Below are 25,242 nucleotides of genomic sequence, written 5' to 3' on the forward strand. Positions count from 1 at the left end.
TAATTAGGCAGGTATGACCTTAATACTTCTCTTTCCTCTATCTTTGAAGATTTTTTTTAACATAGATGTGTGTTTCTATTTTTAAAATTGAAATCCCTTGCTGACTTTGGTTTTTTGTTGGCTTGATCTTATAGCTGCACTGTGATCAGAGAGCCCATTAGAGGCTTGTAATGATCATCTCTGGGTGATATGGGGTATGCCTCTTTTATTTGTTGGAGGAACCTTTGGCCAGCACTCTCTCTCTCTCCATGCAGGTGACCCACAGTGATCAGTACATGCTGGGAGCATGATTGAGATCCTGGGAGACAGGAGGACCTCCACATATGTTGGCTCTTCCAAACCAAACCAAAATATGTGGTTTCCTTGTCCCTGCAAATTAGGGAAATGGGAACAGGGTCTGTCTCCTTTCATAGGTACTCTAAACATATTGTGCACTCACATTTAGCCCTTTGTCCTTTGATGACTGTAATAAATGGTGCCTCTCCTAGAGTGCTGTTCCAAATAATGAAGCAGACACCAAAGAAGTTAAAGTAAGCTTTTATTGAAATGAAAGTAAGGGCCGGGCAGTGGTGGCGCATGCCTTTAATCCCAGCACTCAGGAGGCAGAGCCAGGCGGATCTCGGTGAGTTTGAGGCCAGCTAGGGCAACAGAGTGAGTTCTAGGAAAGGCACAAAGCTACACAGAGAAACCTTGTCTAAAAAAAAAAAAAACCCAAAAAACAAAAAAAATGAAAGTAAGGAAATAAAGTGTACCTTGTGTGGTTTGAATGACAGTGACCCCCGTTAGCTCATATGTTTGAATACTTGGTCTCAGTTTTTGGAACTGTTTGGGAAGGATTAGGAGGTGTGGCCTTGTTGGGGGAGGGCTTTGAGGTTTCAAAAGCCCACACCATTCCCAGCTAGCTCTGGCTACCTACTGGTTGTGTTCCAAGATGTGAGCCCTCAACTATGCTGCAGGGCCTCTCCTGTCTGCTTGCTGCCCTGCCCCCCACCATGATGGTAGTGGACTCTAATCCTCCAAAACTGCAAATCCCAATTAAATGCTTTCTTTTATAAGTTACCTTCGTCATGGTGTTTTGTCACCACAATAGAAAAGTAAAAAAGACACCTTGTGAACAAAGCAAGCTGACTAGGACAAGAACAAACTGGCTGCTTCAAGTCTTGGGCTCACTGTAGCATTTATTGGTATGGCATGAAACTGTGTTCTGCTCAGGATGATGAGGACCATGGCCATAAAACATGTGTTCCACCTTCCTAGACTAACTGAGAAAGAAACAGTCTGTTGTTTCAATTAAAAGTTCTTCTGTGTGACCCAAAATTCAGGATGGCTGTTTGAGACAGGAGATAGCTAACTGTATTTATTATACCTTTTAGCTTTCGTTAGCTGTGGGCTAGAAAGTAATAACTAATTGAAATAATGCCTGCTTTCATCAGTTTAGCCTTCCAGTCTGCAGCTGGTTTAAAGTTCCTGACTTTGGCTCATCTTTAACATAACAGTTATAAGCCACAGGCTGCTCTTCTGGTTCATTTGCAACCAAGTAGTGACTAGCTTGAGGGTTGGTTTCTTGCTGAAAGTCAGCAATAGAACATCTCCGCTGCCTCCCCTCCCCGTTTTTTCATTGCCTGTCCCAAAGGAAGCTTACAGAGCACTCAGTTTCTTGGTTCTTGGCGTTAATATTTTTGGATAATGCAAACAGTTTAAAAGAAGTGACCATTTCTCATAATACCTCTGAGGAGAAGTAGAAGATTCCTACCATGTACAGAGACCACACAGAGCAGTAGACACCTAAAAGACTTATCTTAAGCAGTGGTTGGCTGTGGGAAGCTTGATGTGACATTGCTCTGACTTACCTTGTCCTTGCGTTAAATGAGAGCAGTGGACTTTTCAGGGATTAAGAGCATGGCTTGCTTCATCTTCTGGGCTAACAGGTCAATGGAAACTTCTCCAGAATGACTTGAATCAGTCAAGGAAAAGGTCTTTGCTCCTTAAAGATGGCAGATGGATCTGGGGAAATGACTCAGCCAATCAAATGTTTCCCCACCAAGCAAGCATAAGGGACCTACCTCACCTTCACTCATATATCCCAGCACCCACATAAAAAGCTGGGCATGGCAGCATCCACCTATAATCTGAATACTGCGCAAAGATGGATGATCCCTGGCTAGACCAGCTTGCTAACTAGCCAGCCTCGCCAAATCTATGAGCTTCAACTTCAGTGAGAGACTTTGTCTCATTAAATAAAATGGAGAGCAACTGAGGAAAACACCCAGAGTCACCCGTTAGCCTACACAGACACAGACACACAGTGACAGGGTACTACCCGGAGAGAAAAGTTTCAGTGTGTCACAGGCATTCTTCCCTTTACATTAAGAAGAGCATAAGAAATGTTTAGGTCAGGGCATTGTCTTGTCAAAGTTATTCTGTAGTACACGCTTGTATCTTTTGCTGCCTTAGACTAGAGACTGACTCCTGATTGGCTGAGAGTGAGTATCTCACCCTTCTGCTTCAAGTGTGCACATCAAGAATGCATGCATCCTTTGGAGCCATTTCTGCTGACAAGGCGGAGCCATGACCTTTACTGTGCTTATTAACCTTTTAAACCATGTCCCTTTTTAAAAGTTATTTTTAAGGCAATAGATTTCATTTGGATGTTTTCATATGTAAATGTCTTTATATTTTGTTATTCACACCTCTTCCCCCTTCCCTACTCCCATTCCCTTTCCCTCTGATTGGCTCCCTTCTTTTTTACAAATAGTGCTCCATTCCACTTTCATGTAACATACTCCACTGCCCTCTTCTGCTCGCTGAAGATCTCTAAGTCTGGCTTGTTTCATTAACATAATGATCTCCAAGTCTGTCCATTTTCCTGTAAATTCCATGATTTCTTTTTCCTTTACAACAGAATAATCATGGCACATTTGTACCACATTTTTTTCAATCATTCATCTGTTGTTGGACATTTAGGCTTGTTCTAGATTTTAGCTGTTGTGAATAAGGCAGCGATAAAAATGGATGTGTAAGTATCTCTATGGCACTTACTATTGACTTTGAGTCCTTCAGGTATATGCCCAGGAGTAAAATAGCTGACTCCTCCAACAGTCTCTTTTTAGTTTTTTGAACTCTCCAGACTGCCTCTACCAGTTTACATCCCCTCAGAAGTGTGTAAGGGTTCCTCCTTCCTCACACCATCACCATCACTTGTCATCTTTGTTTGGGCTTTTATTTTGTCTTTTGGGGTGGGGTCATCATGATAAGAAGCCTAGCTGGCCTCAGATTTGTGTTGTTCCTCATGCCTCTGAGTGCTGGCATTGCAGGCAGACACCACTGTTCTTGGCTTGTTTTCTTAATGATAGTCATGACCAGAGTGTGATAGAATCCAGAAGCAGTTTCAATTTGCATTTCTCTGATAGCTCAATATATTGAACACTCTTTCAAATGTGTATTGGTCATTTGTATTTCTTCTTTTTAGAAGTCTCTGTTTAGTTTATTAGCCCATTGATCAGTTAAATTATTTGATGTTTAATTTTTGCTGTTCATATAGATTCTAGATATGAATCTCCTGTTTGATATATAGTCTACAACAGTTTCCTCTTCCAGAAAAGCCAGTGTTTATCAGCTGAGAGACCCAAACATCACACATAATTTGAGGACTCAGGCAGTTCCATCGGCTCTCTCCAGCTTCGAGCAGTACTCAGGTGAAGATAGGACAGTAGGAGATCTGTACATTACAAGTAGTTAAGAATTCAACAGGAGAAAAGGATGTCATATAGAAGACTAGCTGAGCTCACACTGTCCTTCTGGGAGAAGATGACATCACATAGAAGACTAGCTGAGCTCACACACTGTCCTTCTGGGAGAAGATGACATCACATAGAAGACTAGCTGAGCTCACACTGTCCTTCTGGGAGAAGATGACGTCACATAGAAGACTAGCTGAGCTCACACACTGTCCTTCTGGGAGAAGATGACGTCACATAGAAGACTAGCTGAGCTCACACAACTGGGAGAAGATGACATCACATAGAAGACTAGCTGAGCTCACACAACTGGGAGAAGATGACATCACATAGAAGACTAGCTGAGCTCACACACTGCCCTTCTGGGAGAAGATGATGTCACATAGAAGACTAGCTGAGTCACACATTATTCTTACAGGAGATGACTGCTTTTACTTCATTTCCTAGGCTGTTTCTATAACTTGATTTTTTTTTTTTTTTTTTTTTTCAGTATTGCCTGTCAGGGCACCCAACTTTACCATGCAATGTGCTCAAATTCAAATCCACCACTATTATGTTGGACTGCGGACTGGACATGACTTCCACCCTCAATTTCCTTCCTCTGCCTCTTGTTCAAAGGTATGTGCTGATGCATCCTGAGGTAACATGAGCTTTAGTTCCCTGAAAAATGGGACCCATTAGTATGAACATTACTTGTACCTTGTGTTGTCTCATACATTTGCTTTGTCCCTTTAAAATTGTTCTATCCAAATAATTTCCTTTGGTTGTGTTGGTGGAAAGTGCTCTATTGATTTATTGATTGACTCCTTTATTCCAACTTCTTCGGGGCCTCTGTAAAATGTTTCTGCAACTGCTCAGTGCAACTGAGGTCATGTATATTTCATCTGTCTTCTTAATTCATGTAAGAGGTAATAAATGACTAACTGATGAGCTCCAGAACTGAATTTTAGGATCATTTAACTGCCTTTTCAGGGGCTCAACAGAGTAAATGCTGACATTTCTTTTCTGTGCATTGTTTTCATATTAGTCAACTTTAGATCATGTGTGTGTGTGTGTGTGTGTGTTTCTGTATGAATCTCCCAAGTCCATGTCCTAAGTCACCTAGATTGCCTTGACCTTACAGTCAGTATTGTTGACACTAAACTAAGATTTTAAGAAGCTGCTTCTTCATTTGCTTCTACTTAGACAGGACAGTTTATAAGAAAAGTGACTTTTAAAATCAAATATGCTCACAGTAGCAAAAATAAAATGATAACCACATATCAGAAATGAGATGGAAAAGCTATCTGAAACAAATTGAAGAGCTTAAAAGAATAGTGAACTGAGTAAACCGTCTAATTCATCTCAGTCCTTCCTGAAGACAGCACCGAGTACAGTGATTATTCACAATGATAACCCCATGAACCATCCAGAAAAATTATAATCAACCATTGATCTTTTTCTGAGATAAAGGATATAACTAAGGACCACGGGGACAAGGTCACAGATAATTTCAGATTACATTTTATGCAAAGTTGATGGGATTCACTTATAACTATACTTAGCACTTTAAAATATAGATATTATCCAAGACTGGGAGAAGATGGTATTTACATAGTTGGCAGATTGCTTCCTAGTTAAAGAGCTGGATGCTGTTGTCTTTTTTCCCCATAAAGAATAAAATATTCGTTATTTTGATGTTTATTAAAAATCTGCCCTATGTGTCGGGCGGTGGTGGCGCACGCCTTTAATCCCAGCACTCGGGAGGCAGAGGCAGGTGGATCTCTGTGAGTTCGAGGCCAGCCTGGGCTACCAAGTGAGTTCCAGGAAAGGCGCAAAGCTACACAGAGAAACCCTGTCTCGAAAAAAGAAAAAAAAAGAAAAAAAAAAAAAAAAATCTGCCCTATGTGGGACCAGGGATACCGATATCACAAAACTGATTTCTTACCCCCAAAGAGCATGAAGTCCTTCAGCAGAGACAGTGCATAGCTGGAGACTGCCTGTATTTGAGATGAACAACCACCTACATTCTATGATAGTCACTTTGTTTAGATACTATGAAGGTTTCTAAAGAGGATGTGCCTGCTCTGTGGGCTCATGAATGTTCTTGACTACCAAAACCAGAATGGGTCAGACAGTACCAGCTTCATGTTGTCTTTCCTGCTCATTCTCTTTAGGTAACTCCTCTGTCACCAGCACTGGTAAGGAGGGAAATTCACACCCTCCTCTCCTGCCTTTTGTTTTTTAATTATTATTCTTACTTCAGAGGGAAGTGATACTGATTGGGGTGGTTGGCAGTTCCTAGAGATCTTTATGAAAAGTGTCTCGTGGACTAGGGAGACGGCTCACTGGATAAAGCACTTGCTGTGCACATATGAGGACCGGAGTTCCTATCTCCAGCACCCACATCAAAGCCAGGCAGGCCTGCCCACCCGCTTTTAATCTTGGTTCTGGGGAGGCAGAGCCAGGGACTCCCTGGGGTATCCTGGCCAGCTAGACTAGCCCAATCAGTGAGCTTTGGGCCAGTAAGTGAAGTGGGAAGGGATCAAAGAAGACAACCTCAACCTCTGGCCTCCACACACAGGAATGCATGGCACACTACACAAATACGTGTTTTTAAAAAGTGCCTCTTGTCATTCAAGCCAGACACTTAGGGACACATTTGCTTAAAATAAATATATCCATCCTTCCCTCCCTGACCCCTTACCCTGCTTTGTCTTTGCAGCTCTTTCTATTACATTACTTCATATATACATATTTATTATCTTTTTTCTCCACTGAAGATGTTTTATAAGGACGGGAATTTTGTTTTCCACTGCATTCCCAGCACTTAGACCAATTCTTGGCCTGTAATAGCAGCTCAGTAAATATTTGGCTTTCTGAGTAAATCACTGTCCTCCTTGGAGCCCATCCTGCCTTACCTTCTCAGAGTTTTTTCATTATTAAAAGGGTCAGTGTTAAATCATTGTATCTTTGCTTTAGTGCAAACTTGGGGTAGAGATGGGAGTGTCTGTGTCTGCGTAGTGCTGAGGATCAAACTCAGGGCCTTGTAAATGCTAGTCAAGCATCCCTTACTGAGACCAGACAGGCCTCAAACTCATAATCCTCCTGCCCCCACTTCCCAATGCTAGGATTACAGGAGTACATCACCAGACCTGTCTGACTTTCTATCTTTCGTCCTTATCTATATACCTGTTAGTATTCCTCCATTTCACCAGTTCAGCTTTCATTATACAGTACTTTATAACAAAATCCAAGGAGAATTTGTGATTTAGTATCCTGTGTTGACCACACATTGTATTCAGTTACCTGGTTTTAAGTCTCATTTAATCTGGAAGAGTTTCTCTTTTTGTTTTTGTTTTTGTTTTTGTTTTTCGAGACAGAGTTTCTCTATGTAGCTTTGGAGCCTGTCCTGGATCTCACTCTGTAGCCCAGGCTGGCCTCGAACTCAGAGATCCACCTGCCTCTGCCTCCTGAGTGCTAGGATTAAAGGCGTGCGCCACCAGCGCCCAGAATTTCTCAGTCTATCTGTTTTAATGACCTTGACATTTTTAGACATATGAGTCAATTATTTTATATTGTCTTTTAATATGGGTGTATTTGATGTTACTCATACTAGGTTAGAATTATTATTCTCTTATCATCCACCCCAGAATTATCTTGTAGAAGTACAAGCCAGGGCTTATCTAGCACTCTAGACTCTCAGTGTTTTGTCTGACTGCTCTTATTGTACATACCTTCAGCTCCTCACCCTCTTTGGTCCTATCTTTCTCCAGGCCAGCCCAGCAGAAAGTCCTCTCTCAGATCATCTAAGGTGGCAGTGTCTGTGCTAGAAGGATGTGCAGATGACACCGGCCAGATGCAGGCCTGGGAGATCATGCGGGACTCAGTGCTCCTGCTAGCATGGTGAAAATGCCTGCTGCCTTCCCTATGCTCTCCAGACCTAGACCCTCAACTGAGTTCCCCCTGGACCCTGGTGTTCCAGACCTCAGTTTAATTCTAGGCCCAGGGAAGTCTTGTGATGCTGCCTAGACTGGTCCTTGTTGGGCATCTCTGTGGTACTTGGTGCTCTGTGGCACCCCGTCCTCTGAGCAGCTTGTTTGTTCTCTGGCTGTTTGTGTGGGTGTGTACTGTCTTGCCTGCCTTTGTGGGAGGGGCATGTGTGTTTCATTCACAGATGCCCAGGACCCGCCTAGGTGCTTGACATGAAGATGCTGAGTGACTGAGTGAATGCCTGGCTTTCTACAGATCTGGACCAAATGCTGAGGCTCTTTTCCTGTTTTCTACACTTTGATCAGAGTAGAGTAATGAGCTACTAATAAATATTTTTGAATAAATAAGTTAATACTTAATACACCATGTCTTTTTTGATATTTATCTTCAGATTTAAAAGTGTAATACATTTCATACTAGAAAATTATAAAAATGTGTTTTTAAAAACTGCCTATCACATTCAACTTCCCTTTCACTATTTTTCTAGGCAAATGTTTTATAGGTTTAGGTTATTTCATCATGGGACTAATTTTCACATTTTCCCAAATAAACAATGATTAGAAAATTTTCACATTTTCACAAGTAAACAATCATTAGGAAACAGGTCTTGCATGTGTGATTTCCTGACCAAAAAAATTTAATTGTATCCTTTGTGTCAAAGAAATGGTTCTAAAATAGTTAAGTGCAGTAATAACATATTCCTCTGCAATCATCATTTTTCTAGCATTTTCTCCTGATTTGCTGGCATTTCAGGTCTCTAGTATATAAAACTGAGTCAGATTACTAGAATTAAATAGTTATTTGATTTTTTAATTTGCTATTATGTGTGTAGGGTGTGTGTGTGTGTGTTGTGTGTCCGTACACACAACACATGTGTGAAGGTCAGGAAACACCTTTCAGAACTTGGTTCTGCCGTGGAATCTGGGGGTTGAACAGGTTCAGGTTTGCTTGTCAAGTACTTTTACTGCACAGCCCTCTTGTTGGCCCATATGTGTTTTTTGTTGTTTTGTTCTGCAGTGCCGGTACACACTGCCTGCATCATCTCCACTCCAGACTACTGCATGTCGTGAACTGCAATGCTTTTACTGTACATACATGATTTTACATTCCTATAAAAACATAATGGTTAATTACAAAAAACAGGCTGGGCGGTGGTGGCGCACACCTTTAATCCCAGCACTCGGGAGGCGGAGGCAGGCGGATCTCTGTGAGTTCGAGGCCAGCCTGGGCTACCAAGTGAGCTCCAGGAAAGGCGCAAAGCTATGCAGAGAAACCCTGTCTCGAAAACAAACAAAAAAAAAAAACAAAGACAGTGTTTTCCTACCATTCCTGTATACAAGTATCAGATTAGTACAATAGTAAAGTTAGTAAATCTGGATGTAACTTTGGGTTGTATTGTGTTAAAATGTTTGATTTTAAAAATTGCTATTTCTGAGCCAGTAGGATGGCTCAGAGGATAAAAGTACTTGCTACCAAAGCTGATGCCTTGGATTTGATCCCAAGGCCCTACCTGAGGGAAAGAGAGAATCCACTTCTGAAAGTTATTCTTTCACCACACAAATGCCATGCTACATATACAGCCTCTGACACATACATAATAACACAATTTAATATTTTACATTGCTGTTTGAATTACTGACTCGAGTTTCATAAATTGTTAGATGAATTCTGGCTTGGAGTGAGGATAGAATGCCCGTTTCTGAAATGACCCTACTTCTGTCATTTTTTTAAAAATCATATATTCATGTGTGATGGCATTCTTAACATTGATGATTACAAAATCAAAATGTTTATCAACTTTGAAAAAATATTGAAGATTTCTGATTCCTCTGGGAAGCCAATATTCAGCCAAGATTTATTGATGTTTGTAAAACCAAATAAGTACATCTATTTCATTAGTATGCAGATTTACTCTGATCTTTAGTAGATGATAAGGTAATATGTATGCCAAAGGATTGTTTCTTTATGACTATTAGTAAATGTTTGGTTTCTATGCTTATTTTAAGATTTATTTATATACTTTTAGTGTATGTGTATGAGTGTTTTATGTACGTTGTATGTGCAAGTACCCTCAGGGGCCAGAAGAGGACATTGGGTAACCTGGAAATGTAGTTTACAGGTGGTTTTGAGACACCCAGTGTGGGTGCTGGGAACCAAACCTGGGTCCTGCAAGAGTAGTACTCACTTAACTTCTGAGCTCTCTCTCCAGCCCCTGTATACTTATTTTATATACCTGTATGTACTTAGGATCACATAAAAATTTCTTGGGCAAAAGGAGATCACAAGTAGAGTTCTAGGTGACCTGGTGCAATCCACTTGCCAGCACTGAATTCACAGCCCAGCAACTAACCTGAGTTTGCTTTCTCAGAGTCTGTGAAGCTACCCACTCATTCTGCCTCCACTCCTAATGGCTTTTGAACACAAGATAAAGCCAAGGTAGTTAGTGATTGGGAGCTCTAAAATGCTCTCCGTATTTCATCTGCACTCTTCCCTTTCTGTTCTTCATAATTTCTTTTAATTTCCCCAATTTATGCTAACCTGTTCTTTTGCCACATGACCACCCTTTGTTTTGGTTTCAGTAGTGTTAGGGATTAAACCTGGGGCCATACACATGATAAACAAGCATTCTGTCACCCAGCTATATTCCCAGCCCTGGGTATTTTTGAGATAGCATCTCACTGTACAGCCTAGGCTGACCTCTGCATCGCTCTGCTGCCACAGCATCCTGAGAGCTCTGACCACAGGCACATACCGTGATACCCAGCTGTTTTATTCTGTTCAGACAGGGTTTTACTGTGTAGTCTAGGCCGTCCTCAAACTTGAAATCCTCATGCTTCATCCTCACAGCTGTTGGGGTTATAAGCGAGGACCACCATAGCCAGATGTAAAACAGTTTCTTAGGCTTAGTACAACATGGTTAGTTTTCATCTTCTCCGTTAATTGGGTAAAAATCACCGCCTGTAACTGCTCACTGCGTTTAATTGTATGGTAAATGTAAAGTCATCTTGAATTCACTGACGATTATAATGTATTTAGGATAATTCAATTTTTGTTTTGCAGTCCCAGGCTGTCTAATCTTCCTGGCTGGTCTCTAAAAGATGGAAATGCTTTTTTGGACAAGGTAATATCTAAAATACAAACTGAATCCTGCCTATCCACAGTGGAAAGCTGTCCTGTCCTGCCAGAGCCATGCTGATGACTCAGGCTCATTGTGTTTTTTTCATGTGTATTCTCTTCCAAACCCTACGATTCATGTTAAGTTCTCTAATACTTAATAATTGCTATCTATAAGTGCCTTTACAGACTCTCTGTGTTTGGCCTCAGGTCACATTTGTGTCTGTGACAATCTTAAAGACTTTGCAAATTTATCACCAAAGAAAGAAAGCTGTCTACAGTTGTAATTAGGGTCCCAAAGGTGATACTTATTAGAGTTTGGTCAGCTTATTAAATGAGATCCCAGTGCTTAAAGAAACTAAAACTGTGACATAGGGACACTTTGCCAGTGGTAGAAGATTAAAACGTGCAGAGCGTCTCTACGCCACTCCGTGGTCCTCTAAATCATTCATCCTTGTCTGAGCTTCAAAATTAAAAAGCTGAATGAGTTTAAAGATCTTTCACATGATTCATCTGAGTAAGACAGTTACTCCTTTTAATGGACACTGCTGATGCGTGGGCTTTTTTCAGAATTAATTCCTGTAGCTGCACCCCAAACTCATGTGCAACCCAGATGCATAATTTGAAACTAGACTTCCCTCATGGCTGACTATAAAATTATGTGACATTCAGGAACCTGTGTACCTGATTTCAGCCTGGGTCTCCTGCTGACTATAAATCATCCCTGAGAAAGGCTCAAAAGCATTGCATTACCATTGCATTGTGAGTGAAATGACTTGCATGTGTATGTGGGAGTGTTTCATTAAAAGGGAGTGGTGAGTGAAAGACAGTGACATTGCAAGTGTTTGGAATGGCAATGAGGCTCCTGCAGGCCTGGTGGCTGAGAATCCAGAGTCTATCACAGGATGTGCTCTGGTGATAGGAAGATCACAGTGCCCTCTTAAAATCATGCAAGGTTTCAAACAGCCCCTGGTGTGGCTCGTCTGGTGTTTTGTTTTGTTTTGTTTTTAATATAATTTCTTTATTGATTCTTTGGGAGTTTTATGTCATGTAGCCCAATTCTGCTCACTTCCTGGTCCCCCCATATCCTCCCCTAACCCCTGCAGCACCCTACACACAAAAGAAAATTTTAAAAAATCAAAACAAAGCAAACAAACAAACAAGAAAAAAACCTCCTCTTCTTTCCCACCTCTCCAACACCTCCATTTTAGCCTCATCTTGAAGGAGCTGGGAATTCCCCCATTAAACATAATTAATTGCCCATTTGTTTTTAGCTAGCAGGTCCATTGTAATTAAGAATTGTTCATCTCCTTATTTTGGCTCATCCTATCAATAGTTAAACAGTGCTCACAAGAGCACATTCAAGGGGAAGAAGTATTTAAGACTCCAATAAAGACTTTAAGATTCCTAAGGATAGTAATGTAGTTGACACGCTGTTTTCAAATACAGACTCAGTAATTCAGATTGTGGTAAATTTAGATATGTATTTGTGAATATATAGAAATATTTGTTGAGTGGTTTGTGGAAACATGGTAGAACTAAAGTTGTGTATTTCCCTTTGACAGCAAAGGTCACTGTCAAATCATAACTGATTTGACTATAAAATAGACATGTGTCAGCTGGTGGTGGCGCACACCTTTGATCTCGGCACTCGGGAGGCAGAGGCAGGCAGATATCTGTGAGTTTGAGGCCAGCCTGGTCTACGGAGCTTCAGGACAGCCAAGGTTACACTGTCTTAAAAAAAAAAAAAGATAGACATGTGCTTGATGATCCAGAAACTCCACCACTTGTTTAAAAGTGCCTGTGGCTTTCTGGGGACATTGCAGCCAGCCTGTCGGTGGCCCGCCCAGGTCGCCAGCCTTTCCAGTTCAGTGTGCTCTGGCATAACTTCAGCCACTCTTATCTGTGTGGCTCTGGGAGTTGTTTTGATGCTGCTACTACATGGGAACTGGCAGGTTGGGCTTCTAGACCTCTTGCTTCTCAGTGGACTCAGGACTGTCTGACATGCTTCTGAGTTGCCACATGAAGTAAATGCAGCTGCTCTGGTGGAATGTGGCTCCATAGCATGTCCACCTCCAGACACCGTGCCTTCTGTTTACCACCCCCCATTGCAGGGGAAAACCACCAGAAAACCAGCACCCTGTCTGAGCTACTGCTCTGAGACTCTTTTCTCACAGCCAGCCTTTGGGAGAATCCAAACTCGGGTGTGCGTATAAATATGGGCAGTAGCATCTGAGGTGGGAGCTTATATGATCCTGTTTTTAAGACATAAGCCTTCCTCCTTTTGATTAAAAGGTTTATTCTAATTACTTAGACTCCTAAGTAAGCCTGTGTTCTGTGAAGCAGGCGGTACGTGCACTGTGGTGGTGGTGGTGGTGGTGGCGGCGGCGGCGGCGGCGGGCGGCGGCGGCAGCGCTTTGATCCCTACCCCCCACCCACTCCCACCCACCCCCCACCCTGCTCCAGAGCTTCCCTCCTTACTAGGCCCCTTCCTTCAGCTCTTGGTCCGTGGCAGAAAAGGCTCCTAAGTAATCTGTCTGGGACTGGACTCCTGACCTGACACAGCAGAATCGCCAGAAGTCCTTGTCATAAATACTCGGTCCCTGGCCCGCTCTCCGGTTTCTGGTCCTTTAAATATTAGACAGGGCCCAGGGAGCTTTGACTTGGTAACTAGTTCTTGGAAAACACTGGGTTGCAAATTCTAGCAGCAGCACGTGTTCTTCCTAACTTCTTAAAGAGGCGGCAGGGAATGCGATTGCAACCGGAGTCTGCCACCAAGCTGCGTTTCCACCCTCCGTGGGGCACCTAGCCAACCTGAGCCTAAATAAGAAACAGTTTGTCTAAAAATAACATCCCACCCTCCAAGTTAGGTGTGGAGGTTGAATTTCCTTGGTACTGTATCTATTAAGTATCTCTTAGTATTTTTCCTCCCCATCTCTTTTAGGAGCTAAAAGAATGCTCCGGTCATGTATTTGTGGATTCTGTGCCTGAATTCTGCCTACCAGAGGTAAGACGAAAGCCATTCTTACCAGAAGCAAAGCATGCTGTAATCAGCACTGTGGAGTCAAGGCGTAGTTAAAGTGTCGTGACCCTGAGGCCTCCCTCACTAGTTACTGCATTTGTCACTTAACAGTTGCTGGGGCAGTCCCCATCTGGTCGGAGGTCCCGTGTCCCAGGTGCTGTGTTTACTTCAGCACACCACCGATGGCACTGACTGTTATAACCCTGACTTCATGGCCAAGAGTGTGGAGCATGCGCATTAGTGTTCTGAGGACTGTGACTTGCTCCAGAGTACGGCAGTTCTCAGTAAAACACTTACATGTCACAGTGCACTTCTGGTTGTACCATTCAGACATGGAGGCTTCTAAAGCCAGAGATCATTTTTCAAGCAAGATTATACGACTTAAATGGTAATAGTCATTGTTTTAAGGTAGAGTCATATTGCTGTTAATTAAGACTTGGAGAAAACATGGTTGTGGTCGAAACAGGAGAGGCACCAATTCTAGTCCAGTGAGCCTGACAGACCTATCCGAGACCCCTAAAACTACTTTAACTATCTGTTTCCCTCTGATCTCCACTGTGTGATGGATGGCCCAGTACAGTGGAGTAAGCGGCCGTGCACTGGGACTATGTGGCCCTGTTTACAGAGTGCAGAACTAAATGTTGCACACAACACTTTTAAAGGTAAAATATCTTTCATCCCGCTGAAGTATATAACTAAATATGTAATGTCAGTGTATAAATATGGTTCCAATATTAAATTATTTGGGGGAAATATTTATGTAATTATGAGTCTTAGATACATAAATTAAGAATTTTTTTTTTTTTCCTTCTGACTGTCCTCAGCAGATCTTTCCATGATTCTGGACTCTGGGCTAACTGTTACATTTGAAAGGGAACAGTCAGGTTTCCCTTCCAAGTCCTTACATGGGAGGAAAGGGTCTGCTTTTGAGTTTCACTGTTGCTTTAACTATCACTTCTATGGTTTTCTCCTATGTTTGTCCCTCTGCTACTCTTTTAATTTCCTTTTTTAAAAGTGGTTCTAGAGGTAGCAGAGAATAGAACTACCTCCACCATGAGGATATTGTCTTGCAAGTACAGGGCAGAGTGTGGGGTTAAGGCTGATAGATATGGGATATTGCTGTAGGTTTGTTGTTTCCATATGCTGTGTGACACTATTCCTGGGAGATGTGAACAACCATTTCACCCCAGACAGATAATAACCCAGAGAGAGAACGCCACCAAAGTACAACTTGGTGAACCAGTGAATTTTACTGGTATTACTTGAAGGACTATGGGTGAGGGGTTTCTTATAGGACAGAAATGGCTCAAAGACAGTTACTTTACTAAAATCCCACCCAGCATGGTGATGGTACACAAAAGATAGAACCCTGGAGTCTCCTGCACAGCTTGCAGGCCGCTGGACAAGTCCAGGAGTGTCTCCTCTGGAAAGCTCAGGTGCTCTAATCCTCTTTCAGGCAGCCTGCTAGTGTGAGTGTGTCCTCAGCAGTCCTCCCTGCTTATATATGCTTGAGGAAGAAGAGGCCTGCTGAATCAGGTCAGTTTCAGGGACTTCCTGAAGCCTTTGGGTTGCTTACTTCCTGAAATTTAATGAGCTCCCCTGCAGGATGGAATGTTTCACCTCCCTTGACAACACTGCATCTCATTTGAGATGGAGTATTTTATCTTAGAGAAAACTGCTACACAGCACGAGATGCATTCTCCTAGCAGTGAGGTACTTACGTCCTTTACCCACGTGCTGGTGATGCTGGCAGTTTTGTTAAATTATTTCTGTGTTAAGTCACTCACCCAGAAAATACCCACTTTCCAGATGGCACACTGCTTCTTATTGCTTCTGTCATCAGTATCTTTGTTACTTCTTCTCTGAGCAGGACACAACTCCACATCCCCTTCTCCTACCTCACCACTCTGATGACCCAGCTGTGCTCATCCTGGGGTATCATGTGGTTGGGGGTTAACTCCTCTGTGACAAAGAGTTGTCAGCTGCACTGGCTGACCTTTCCCACAGTCCGTGCTTGAGGCCACCCCACCCTCCACTAGATGCAGAGGCTTGTCAGGTGGGAAGGCAGAGGAGTTGTAGGAAAAGCGTACAAGGTGCTACCATCCGGGGCACTGTCACAAGAGGGATACATGAAAAGCCCCCTTGGAGTTCTAAGAAGTGACCACTATTCTCTTTGTTTCCTCCCCTATGAATACGGTAGCCTAACATTGAAAAGTCAAAAACTTAAAAAGAACAGTAATGAAAAAAATTTTGTTGTCCCTTATTTGGTAAACTTACCAGAGTGATAGTGGTGAGCCAGCCACATTGCCACAGCTAGCCCTCCTACCCTGCTATTTGCTGTCTGTATTAGGACATCTGTATCACATCCACGGTGAGGGAAGGGCGGTGTTGCGGGAAAGGCCGCATTATTCTGAAGAACGAAACTACTACTCCACATTCTGACAGCATCATCTGTCAGTCCCGTCCTGCTGATCTCTGCCCTGGCACAGACACATACCACCCCTCCCTTTCTCTTCAGACCGAGCTAATAGACCTGTCTACAGTCGATGTGATTCTCATCTCTAACTATCACTGCATGATGGCACTGCCCTACATCACGGAGCACACAGGATTCACAGGCACAGTGTATGCCACAGAACCCACCATGCAGATCGGCAGGTGAGAGGAACGTAGCTGCCAAGCTCCTTCAGTGGGCACTGTTGAGTGTGATATCAGAAAGGTTTTGATTTCTTTCCCAGGAACAGGGAAGGGGAGGCTGCTCTCTAGACACAAGAATGCTTACTGGAGATCCCTAGAGACTGGTGCCCCTGGCAGCCCGTCTTTCTTTTAGTATAGCTGAAAGGAGTGTTCCTAGGCAACCCCTCTGTAGATGATGCTAGATAGGACAGGGGCCTAGGAAGATGCCACAGAGATCCAGAGCAAAGAGCTCCAGAGCAAAGGAACTTCGCATATTTAAATGAAGAAGAAAAGAAGAGACTTTATTGCTTTGCTTTGAAAATATCCCCTTTTCATGATTTACTGAGGGCTATAAATAGAGACAGCTTGTAGAAAACAAGGGAAGAAGAGTAATTAAGCAGTTCAGTTGTCCTTCCCTGGTGACAGAATGAAATATAGTACTCTAAGGATTTAAGACTAAGCAGTCTTGTGCCTGGAGAGATAGCTCAGCAGTTAGAAGACTTGCTGCTCTTGGAGAGGACCCAGGCTCAGTTCCCAGCACCCACATCAGGCAGCTTACAACCACCTGTGACTCCTGTTCCAGGGGATCTTGCTCCTGGCTCCATAGGGACCTGTGAACATGTATGCATATGTAGGCATGCACACACACATAATACATGTATACATTAAAAAATAAATATTTTTTTAGATTATTCACTTTATTTCATCTGTGAGTGTTTTGCCTGTGTGTATATCTCTGCACCACCCCTGTAGAGGTTGGTGAAGGGCATTGGATTCCCTGGAACTGGTGTTCAGATACTTGTGAACCACCATGTGGGTGCTGAGCACCGAACCCAGGTCCTCTACAAAAGCAACAAGTACTCTAAACCACTGGGCCATCTCTCCAGCCACAACAATAAGTAAACCTTAAAAATAAAAAATTACAGCCAGGCCGTGATTTGGGCACATTCCTTTAATCCCAGCACTTGGGAAGGCAGAGACAGTTGGGTTCTGAGTTCAAGGCCAACCTGGTCTACAGAATGAGTTCCAAGACAGCCAAGACTACAGAGAAACCCTGTTTAAAAAAATATATATATATAATCTTAATTATAGTCTTTGGTCAACCAAGGTCATGCTTTCTTCTCTACCCAACCAGGCCTTCATTGTGTAAGTGCTGCAAGTCACCACAAAATCAGTTACTGGGGAAAAAGAAAAAAAAAAAAAAAAACAGTAAAGAAAATTAATACGGGGGAATAAAAACCCACAATATATTGCTTTGAAATAACCAAGTAAGTTAAAACTTTCAGGATCCAATATACAGGATGAAGGAGTGTTATAAACTGTTAGGTTATATTCTAGTGTCTTCCAGATGTCCAACAAGATGAACTAGTGACAAGAAATGAAACCGAGTCGTCAGTGTGCAAATATCACCTGCAGCGTATAAAAACAGCGAGGGACTCCGGGAGCAGAAAGGGCCGTTATAGGAAAACAGGACAGCCGGGGAGTGAGAGGAAGAGCTGCCCGAGTGTCAGGCTGTAGTCCGAGAAAGCTGGGGCTTAAGGATGGGCTCTGCGGAGCATCCCAGAGCACTCGTGAGCCCGGGCCTCGGATCTTCAGGTGCTGGGGCCAGCACCGCCTCCAGGAGGACACAGAAGTGGTTAGGGAAACAGATGGATGTGACACCACTTGCTTGGGGTTCTTTTCTTATTTCTTTTTTTGTGTTCTTGAGACAGGGTTCCTCTGTAATTGTTTTGGTGCCTGTCCTCGATCTCGCTCTGTAGACCAGGCTGGCCTCGAACTCACAGAGATCCGCCTGGCTCTGCCTCCCAAGTGCTGGGATTAAAGGTGTGTGTCACCACCGCCCAGCTTGCTTGGGTTTCTGTTGCCAATAATTTTGTATATTGCCGTTGTCATGCATTGTACAGAGAGGATATTAGCCAGTGTGGATTAGCTGTATTAGAGCATGAACTAGAGTCAGATGTTGAAATGTATTTCTAGGTGGGTGGGAAAGTGGGCATGTGGTTTTGGGGGGAACAGTCTCATTCTGTTGCCTAGGCTAGCCTAGAACTCATAGTAGTTCTCCTGCCTCAGCATCCCAAGTGCTGAGATGACAGATGTGAACTGCCATGCCCAGCTCTATTTCTAGCTTTTTGATTATCTCTAGCTTTCGGGGATGATTTCAGTGTCTATGCAGCCCTGGGCCCATTAAGTGTGGCACTCCTTGGACTCCCTTGCTCGTGTGTGTGTGTGTGTGTGTGTGTGTGTGTGTGTGTGTGTGTGTGTGTGTGTGTGTGTATGTGACCTCAGGATGGCAGAGGTCTGTCCCACTGCTGGTCTTTGGGCAGGTCTTCCTCTGAGTGGAGCACTTCTGATTCCCAGAGCAAGCGCCAGCTTCTTGTATCAGTTTAAGATGTCTGTCCCATGAAACAGGCTAGTGGGAGGTGGGCAGATCCACCTCTCCTAGCTACAGCGTTAGCAGCAAATTGTTCTCCAATATCTTCTTGCTTTGTTTAAATTTAGGCTTCTCATGGAAGAGCTGGTGAATTTCATCGAAAGAGTGCCAAAGGCCCAGTCTGCCTCCTTGTGGAAGAATAAGGATATACAACGGTGAGAACAGCCCTCTCCTGGTTGGCTACAGAGTTTCATGAGCCTCTTTGGGTCTTATTTTGTGCTGCAACACAGACCTTGTTAGGTTGAAAGGCTTTATTTAATTCACACAGTCAGGCCCCATGCTGGGTGTGGGAGCTTTGGCAGCACATGGCTCTACCATGGAGGTTCTGGGGCTCATGATTCAGGTCACTTAGATCTTGCCAGAACTGTCTTAAAGAGAGCTTCACAGTGCTGTTGACACTCAGAAAGTAAAAAGCTAGGGATTGCAAGATGGTTCCCTGGTAAAGGGGCTTGCCACCAAGCCTGAAGACCCACATGGTAGAAGGAGAGAACCAAACAGGTTGACCTCTGCCTTTTACACATGTGTCTTGTCACATATGTGCCCATGTACATACATCATGCACATATAGTCACACAATGAACAGTTTTTTAGAGTACGAAAACAATGTTTGCTACTTAAGGAAGCTGAGGTGGACATTTCTTAGAAGTCAGCCAACTGGAAGAAAGGACTTTCTTATATAAAGTATGGGGCTGGTGTGATAGCTCGGTGTATGAAATATTTTCTCCACATTCATGAGGATCTTGGTCCCAGAATCCATGTAAGAGTGAGCAGATTATCCCAGCACTTAGGAGGCAGAGACAGGGCTGCCTGGAGCAAGCTGACTAGACTGGGTGGAATTGGTGAGCTCTGGGTTCAGCAAGAGGCCCTGCCTCGGTAAATAAAGGGAAAGCCATTGAAGAAGACATGGCATCAGCTTTGGGTCTCCACACATATGTACACCAAAATGTCCACACACATGTGAACACATGTATGTACACACACCATACCCACCAACATACACGCACACACCAGTTGTGAAGAGGAGCCCAGGTTCCATATCATGGGATGGTGAGAAATTCAGTGTTGATGAGTATAGGTAGAGAGGTGAAAGGGGAGAGGCAGGTCTAATGAGGTTTAAAGAGGTGAGGTTGTGAGGTTCAGATTTTGACATTGTGTATGTGCAGGTCAGGAGCCTGTAAGGAGAATAAAGAAAGAAAGGAACTCTGGAAGCAGCATGAGAGTGAGGCGGCATGCAGAGATGGACACAGGGAGACCAGCAGGGGGACCATTTCAGAAACATGACAGAAGTCTGAATTAGGGTGGTAGTGGTGAGCGTGAAGAAGACTACAGCTTCAGAGAAGCTTCTGAGCTGGGATTTAAAGGGATAGGTAATGTAAAGGGACTGCAAAACAGTAAACAGGAAGGTGAGTGGAAGCCTAAGGACAAAGGATGGTTCCCAGAACACAGGCTGTGGGTGGTGGGGACCAGGGCCTGTAATCCAGCACTCTGAGTGGGAGGCAGGAAGACTTCGAGCTGTGCCACCCGGGCTGCAGAAGCAAGTTCTGAGTCCGTCAGAGCAACATGCTAGAAACCAAGCGCAAGAAAAGACAAAGGAAAACTAGCTTGTAAAGTGGAGATGCGGCCCCTGGGTGTGGAGATTGGGAAGTCGTTGACCATCCCAAGAGTTTAGAGTGACGTGCAAGGACCAAGAGTCTAGACTGTCAGAGGTAGGTAAAGGAGAAGCACCATGGAGCAGGTGGGGAGCTTGATTCCACACCCAAGCACTCTGATCTCCACTAGCAATACAGAGGACAGTCAGCCTTGCCTTGGACTCAGTTTCACCCCAGCAACTGCTGCCTTCACTCCCTGCCCCCACCTTCTGCTCTTAGCATGGAGAACCCGAGTTCAAACTGGTCTGGACTTCCTGAGAATTCCTGGTCCTTTTCCAGTTGCCCTGACCTTCCTCCCTCTTCCCCCCAGATCAGTGATAGTGGCTGTCACCTTGCCTTCAGAATGTCTCCCATTTTGCCAGTCTTTCTGTAAGAACGTGTATGTGTAGCTAGGTTATCTATCCTGTTGTTGTGTTCTAGAGTTTAGGCACAAGTCTCCTCTGTGTGTTCTTGGATGTGCACTGCTTATTTAACCTATGAGCCGCTTTTTCTGCCAGACATTGTTCCACAAGTGTTACCAAGGAGTGATCTAACAATTTAATGAGGTGAGTAGTGCCATTATTACCAGTTTACAGGAGAGAAGTGCCACAGAGAGGGTTAGTAACGTCCCCCAAGGTCATCCAGCTAGTGAGTGATGGGTTCTGATTTCTTTAGGTGACTCGGGCTACAGAGTCCACACGCCCACTCCTCTCTTGAGTCACTCTTTGAGGGCATGTCCTGCTGTCCCCTGTGTGGTAGAAAGGGAAGTAAGAGTTCTACAGCCTTTCTCCTGTCTTACATGGATCTTGTGTGGATGTCTCCTTGGTTGGTAGGACAGTGTGCGGGTGTCTTCACATCATCTGGATGTGCCCATAGCCAGGCTGTCTTGTTTCTGTTTAAATGATGTCCTTGATCTGGCCACTCCCACACAGTGATACATGGTCCCTTCCCCTCCTTGTGTTTCATTTAAAGTCTCGGCTCTCTTTTTTCTCAGTCCTGACTGTGCCACAGTCTGCCTTGAGCACACTGGACCACATGGGACCCCAGGTCCCGATAACCTCCCTCGTTAACAATCTTAGGGCTGGGTTTCTTTCCCTGTAGTAAACCGCATGTACCTTGGCTTCCCTTACTTACTTCCTCTTGTTAAGTTTATGTCCTTATGTACTTAGCTGCAAATAGTTTTGGCACATCAGAAGTAATATTCAAAGGTCGGTGTCCCTGACTTCCTGAGCCCTGGGCCAAGTCTTGGGAAGTTCTTAGTCTTACTTTGCCTCCTCTGTGATCTTGAGCCAAGTCCCTTTTTTTCCCTTTGCCACCCATTCTTTGTGAAAACATGACAACATAACTCACTCCTAGAGTGATGTCGATATGTGTTAGGAAGAGTGGGGCTTGACAGAAGAGAGGTAAGAGCCGGGCCTGGAGGGTATTCAGGAGATGCTCAGCAGGAAGTGTTCGTTGAAGCAGAGCTACCAGTTTCTAGTCTCACCACCTGGTGGGCAAAAAGAGAGAAGGAAAGGCACCTTGGAGAGGAAAGGAGACCAATGTGCATCCTGGCCCTGATCAGGTCTTGCACTTTGGCTTAGGAACACATGATGGGGCTGGAGAGGTGGCTCAGTGGTTAAGAGCACTGACTGCTCTCCCAGAGGACCCGGGTTCAATTCCTAGCACCCACGTGGCAGCTTACAACTGTCTGTAACTCCGGTTCCAGGAGACTGGACACCCATGGCAAAACACCAATGCACATAAAATAAAAATTAAAAAAAAGTTTTAAAAAAAATTTAAAAAAAAGAGAGAGAGAGAGAAAACTCTCCTCCCCCTTTAAGGGCGGTAGTGGTGCATGCCTTTAATCCCAGCACTGGGAGGCAGAGCCAGGCAGATCTCTGTGAGTTCAAGGCCAGGCTGGTCTACAAAGTGAGTTCCAGGAAAGGCGCAAAGCTACACAGAGAACCCTGTCTCGAAAAAACAAAAGGAAAAAAAAAAAAAGAAAGAAAAGAAATATAATTTATGGGGTTGGGGATTTAGCTCAGTGGTAGAGCGCTTGCCTAGCAAGCTCAAGGCCCTGGGTTCGGTCCTCAGCTGGGGGGTGGGGGTGGGTGGAGGGGACAACGACACCTGATGGACCTTAGTTATTGATGGCAAAGGGGAGAGGCTCATTATTGGAAAGAATGTGCTGAAATGATAAAGCAAAACCCTCAGCTTTGTCTTTTTTCTCTATGGGTTAACTCAGCATAAATATTAGAACTGGCATTACAATTGGAGCACTCTTTGAGGCTGGTGATGGCTCATTAAGGAAAGCACCTTCCCTGTAAGCATGAGTTCCCACCTCAGCACCTTCCTTCAAGCCAGGTACTGGGTGTGCCTGGTGCTGGGGAGGGGTAGACAGGGACAGGCAGATCCCAGGGGCTGGCTAGCCTGCAAGTCTAGCCTAAATAGAGAGCCAGCTCCAGGTTCAGTGAGATTGTGTCCCAAAAATAAGGTAGAAAATAATAGAGGAGCCGGGCAGTGGTGGCACACGCCTTTAATCCCAGCACTCAGGAGGCAGAGGCAGGCGGATCTCTGAGTTCAAGGCCAGCCTGGTCTACAGAGCTAGGTCCAGGGCAGGTTTCAAAGATACACAGAGAAACCCTGTCTCAAAAAAAAAAAAAAAAAAACGAAAAGGGAAAAAAAAAGAAAATAATAGAGGACATCTGGTATCAATCTGTGGCTCTCCCCTCCCACTCATGGATAGCACATCTGTGTGTGTGTGTCTGTGGGGGCTGCTGTTATGTCCCAGAAAAAAATACTTCTTAAAAAAGGAAGTAGAGTTTTTAAAAGGGCTCTTTATTCTTTAATTGGCATCAGATAGCAGAGCTCTGGGGTTTGACCTTGGGCTAGGTACTAGAATTGCTTCATCTGGTCAGCTGAAGGGTTGGCTGCTGAAGGATGCCTGCTGCCTTTAGGCTCCTCTCATAGCTAGTGTTCTAAGGGACTGAGGCATGCTGCATTGAGAACTGGGTTCTTCTGGTCTGGTTTATTGAATGTTTCCCCAGGTGATGCAGTCCATGACTTCTCTCAAATAGAGGCGTGAGGTAGGGCCTGGACCACTTGTCACACTCCTGTACTTAAGCAGCTGGGGCACACTGAGTATGTCTTGGCTATTTAGGGATATGAGCTGCCAAATCCACCCTTTTTTCTTTTCTTTTTCCTTTTTTTTTCTTTAAGAAGCTCAAATCTGGCTGCTTTATGAGTGATTTTTTTTTTAATCTTTTTAAAGTGTTGGCTTACACATTAAAATAAAATCCTGTGTGATTCAAGCAAATCACTGGGTGTCGGATTTGAAACTTGAGCCCCCAATTTTACTTCAAACTACACAGGGATTCTCAAAATAGATCTTGGTCAAGTGCCTGGAATTAATGCATCTAAGTAGCTTGAGTTAGTAATAAGGCCATCAAGTAAAGAAAACAATAAATTAAAATTTCTCAAGCTCATTGGTCAAAAAACATCAGACAAATTCTCTTAAATCATTTGGAGTTGGTTTGAATTAGCATTTGATTTATTATTAGAATGTATATTCAAAAATTCTATTACTCTTGCTTTTTGACGGTTCCATGACTTCTTGCCTTAGTTGACATGTCCCTGAGATTTATTTAGAAGACATTAGCCATCCTTCTTCCTAATTTTGACACTACAGTGTACTCTTCCTGAAAAAAAGAGATGCAGTTTTGAAGGGAATAAAACTGACACAATAGAATTTTCTTACATAAACCTTAAAGTTTAGATTTTTAATGAGCAATTTAAAAGCAAAATATTCCACCTTGTGTCTGGTATTTTTAATGTAAATGTTCTTTTATAAGACTAGAATCCATAGTCATAATTAAGAATAAGCAATTATAAGGCATTGCTAGGTGTGAAGGGGCACACCTGTAATTCTAACACCTGGGAAATAGGAGCCAGAGGCAGGAGAAAAGTTCAAGGGCAAGCTGGGATACTATTGAGATTTTGCATTTTTAAAAAAATGGTAAAAATCATAAGATATTGTCATAATCTTCTTATAAGCATTAAGGAATCAAGAACATAAGAGGAAGGTTCACCTTGTAAGAGGCTTTAAAATGCATATTAAAGGTGGTGTTCTTTTGCTCTGACATTCCTTGGCTATTTGCTGAGGAATTTATCAGGCCTAACTATATGATAGGAAGAAATTTGGAAAGTATGGGCTTAGAGGTCACACAGACTAGAGATTGAATTTCAGCTGTGTTTCTTGGTAGCTGAATCAATTCATTTCTTCCAGGCTCTATTTCCTCATTAAATTGAGATGGACATTAACCACTTTGCAGGGTATCGAATGGAGCAAATGAGTACTGCGTGAAGTTCTTAAAATAGTCCTTACCCACTTTAGCAGAACATTTGGTGTTGTGGTTTGCATGGGAAATGTCCCCCATACGCTCATGTATTTGAACATTGGGTCCCCAGCTGGTGACGCTGTTTGAGTGGCTATGGGACCTTTAGGAAGGTACAGCATTGTTGGAGGAAGTACATCATTTTGGTATAGACCTTTACAGGGTACAGTCTTGCTGCACACCTCTGGAGGCAGGCTTTGAGGGTTTCTTGCCTCTCCCTACTTCCTGCTTGGTGTCTCTGCTTCCTACTTCTGCTGCCATGCCTCCCCCACCATTACAGACTCTA

The 25,242-nt window shown here is 43.6% G+C and overlaps 1 protein-coding gene across 4 annotated transcripts in view; it reads left to right on the top strand.

The window, feature by feature from the left end:
- Positions 1 to 25,242, top strand: part of Ints9 (integrator complex subunit 9) — an 88,970-nt gene that overhangs the window by 26,287 nt on the left and 37,441 nt on the right. For 2 of the 4 annotated variants that reach the window (XM_006988790.4, XM_076545194.1), the window contains 5 exons: positions 4,228 to 4,355; positions 10,770 to 10,830; positions 13,768 to 13,830; positions 16,364 to 16,503; positions 19,021 to 19,107. In XM_006988790.4, coding sequence (XP_006988852.2) covers positions 4,228 to 4,355; positions 10,770 to 10,830; positions 13,768 to 13,830; positions 16,364 to 16,503; positions 19,021 to 19,107 — 479 coding nt within the window. Of the gene's footprint in view, positions 1 to 4,227; positions 4,356 to 10,769; positions 10,831 to 13,767; positions 13,831 to 15,308; positions 15,382 to 16,363; positions 16,504 to 19,020; positions 19,108 to 25,242 lie in introns of those variants that run through there. The other 2 variants (XM_076545195.1, XM_042285020.2) reach the window with 2 other exon arrangements.

Source organism: Peromyscus maniculatus, chromosome 9 (genome assembly GCF_049852395.1).
Source record: "Peromyscus maniculatus bairdii isolate BWxNUB_F1_BW_parent chromosome 9, HU_Pman_BW_mat_3.1, whole genome shotgun sequence".
NCBI classification, from domain to species: domain Eukaryota; kingdom Metazoa; phylum Chordata; class Mammalia; order Rodentia; family Cricetidae; genus Peromyscus; species Peromyscus maniculatus.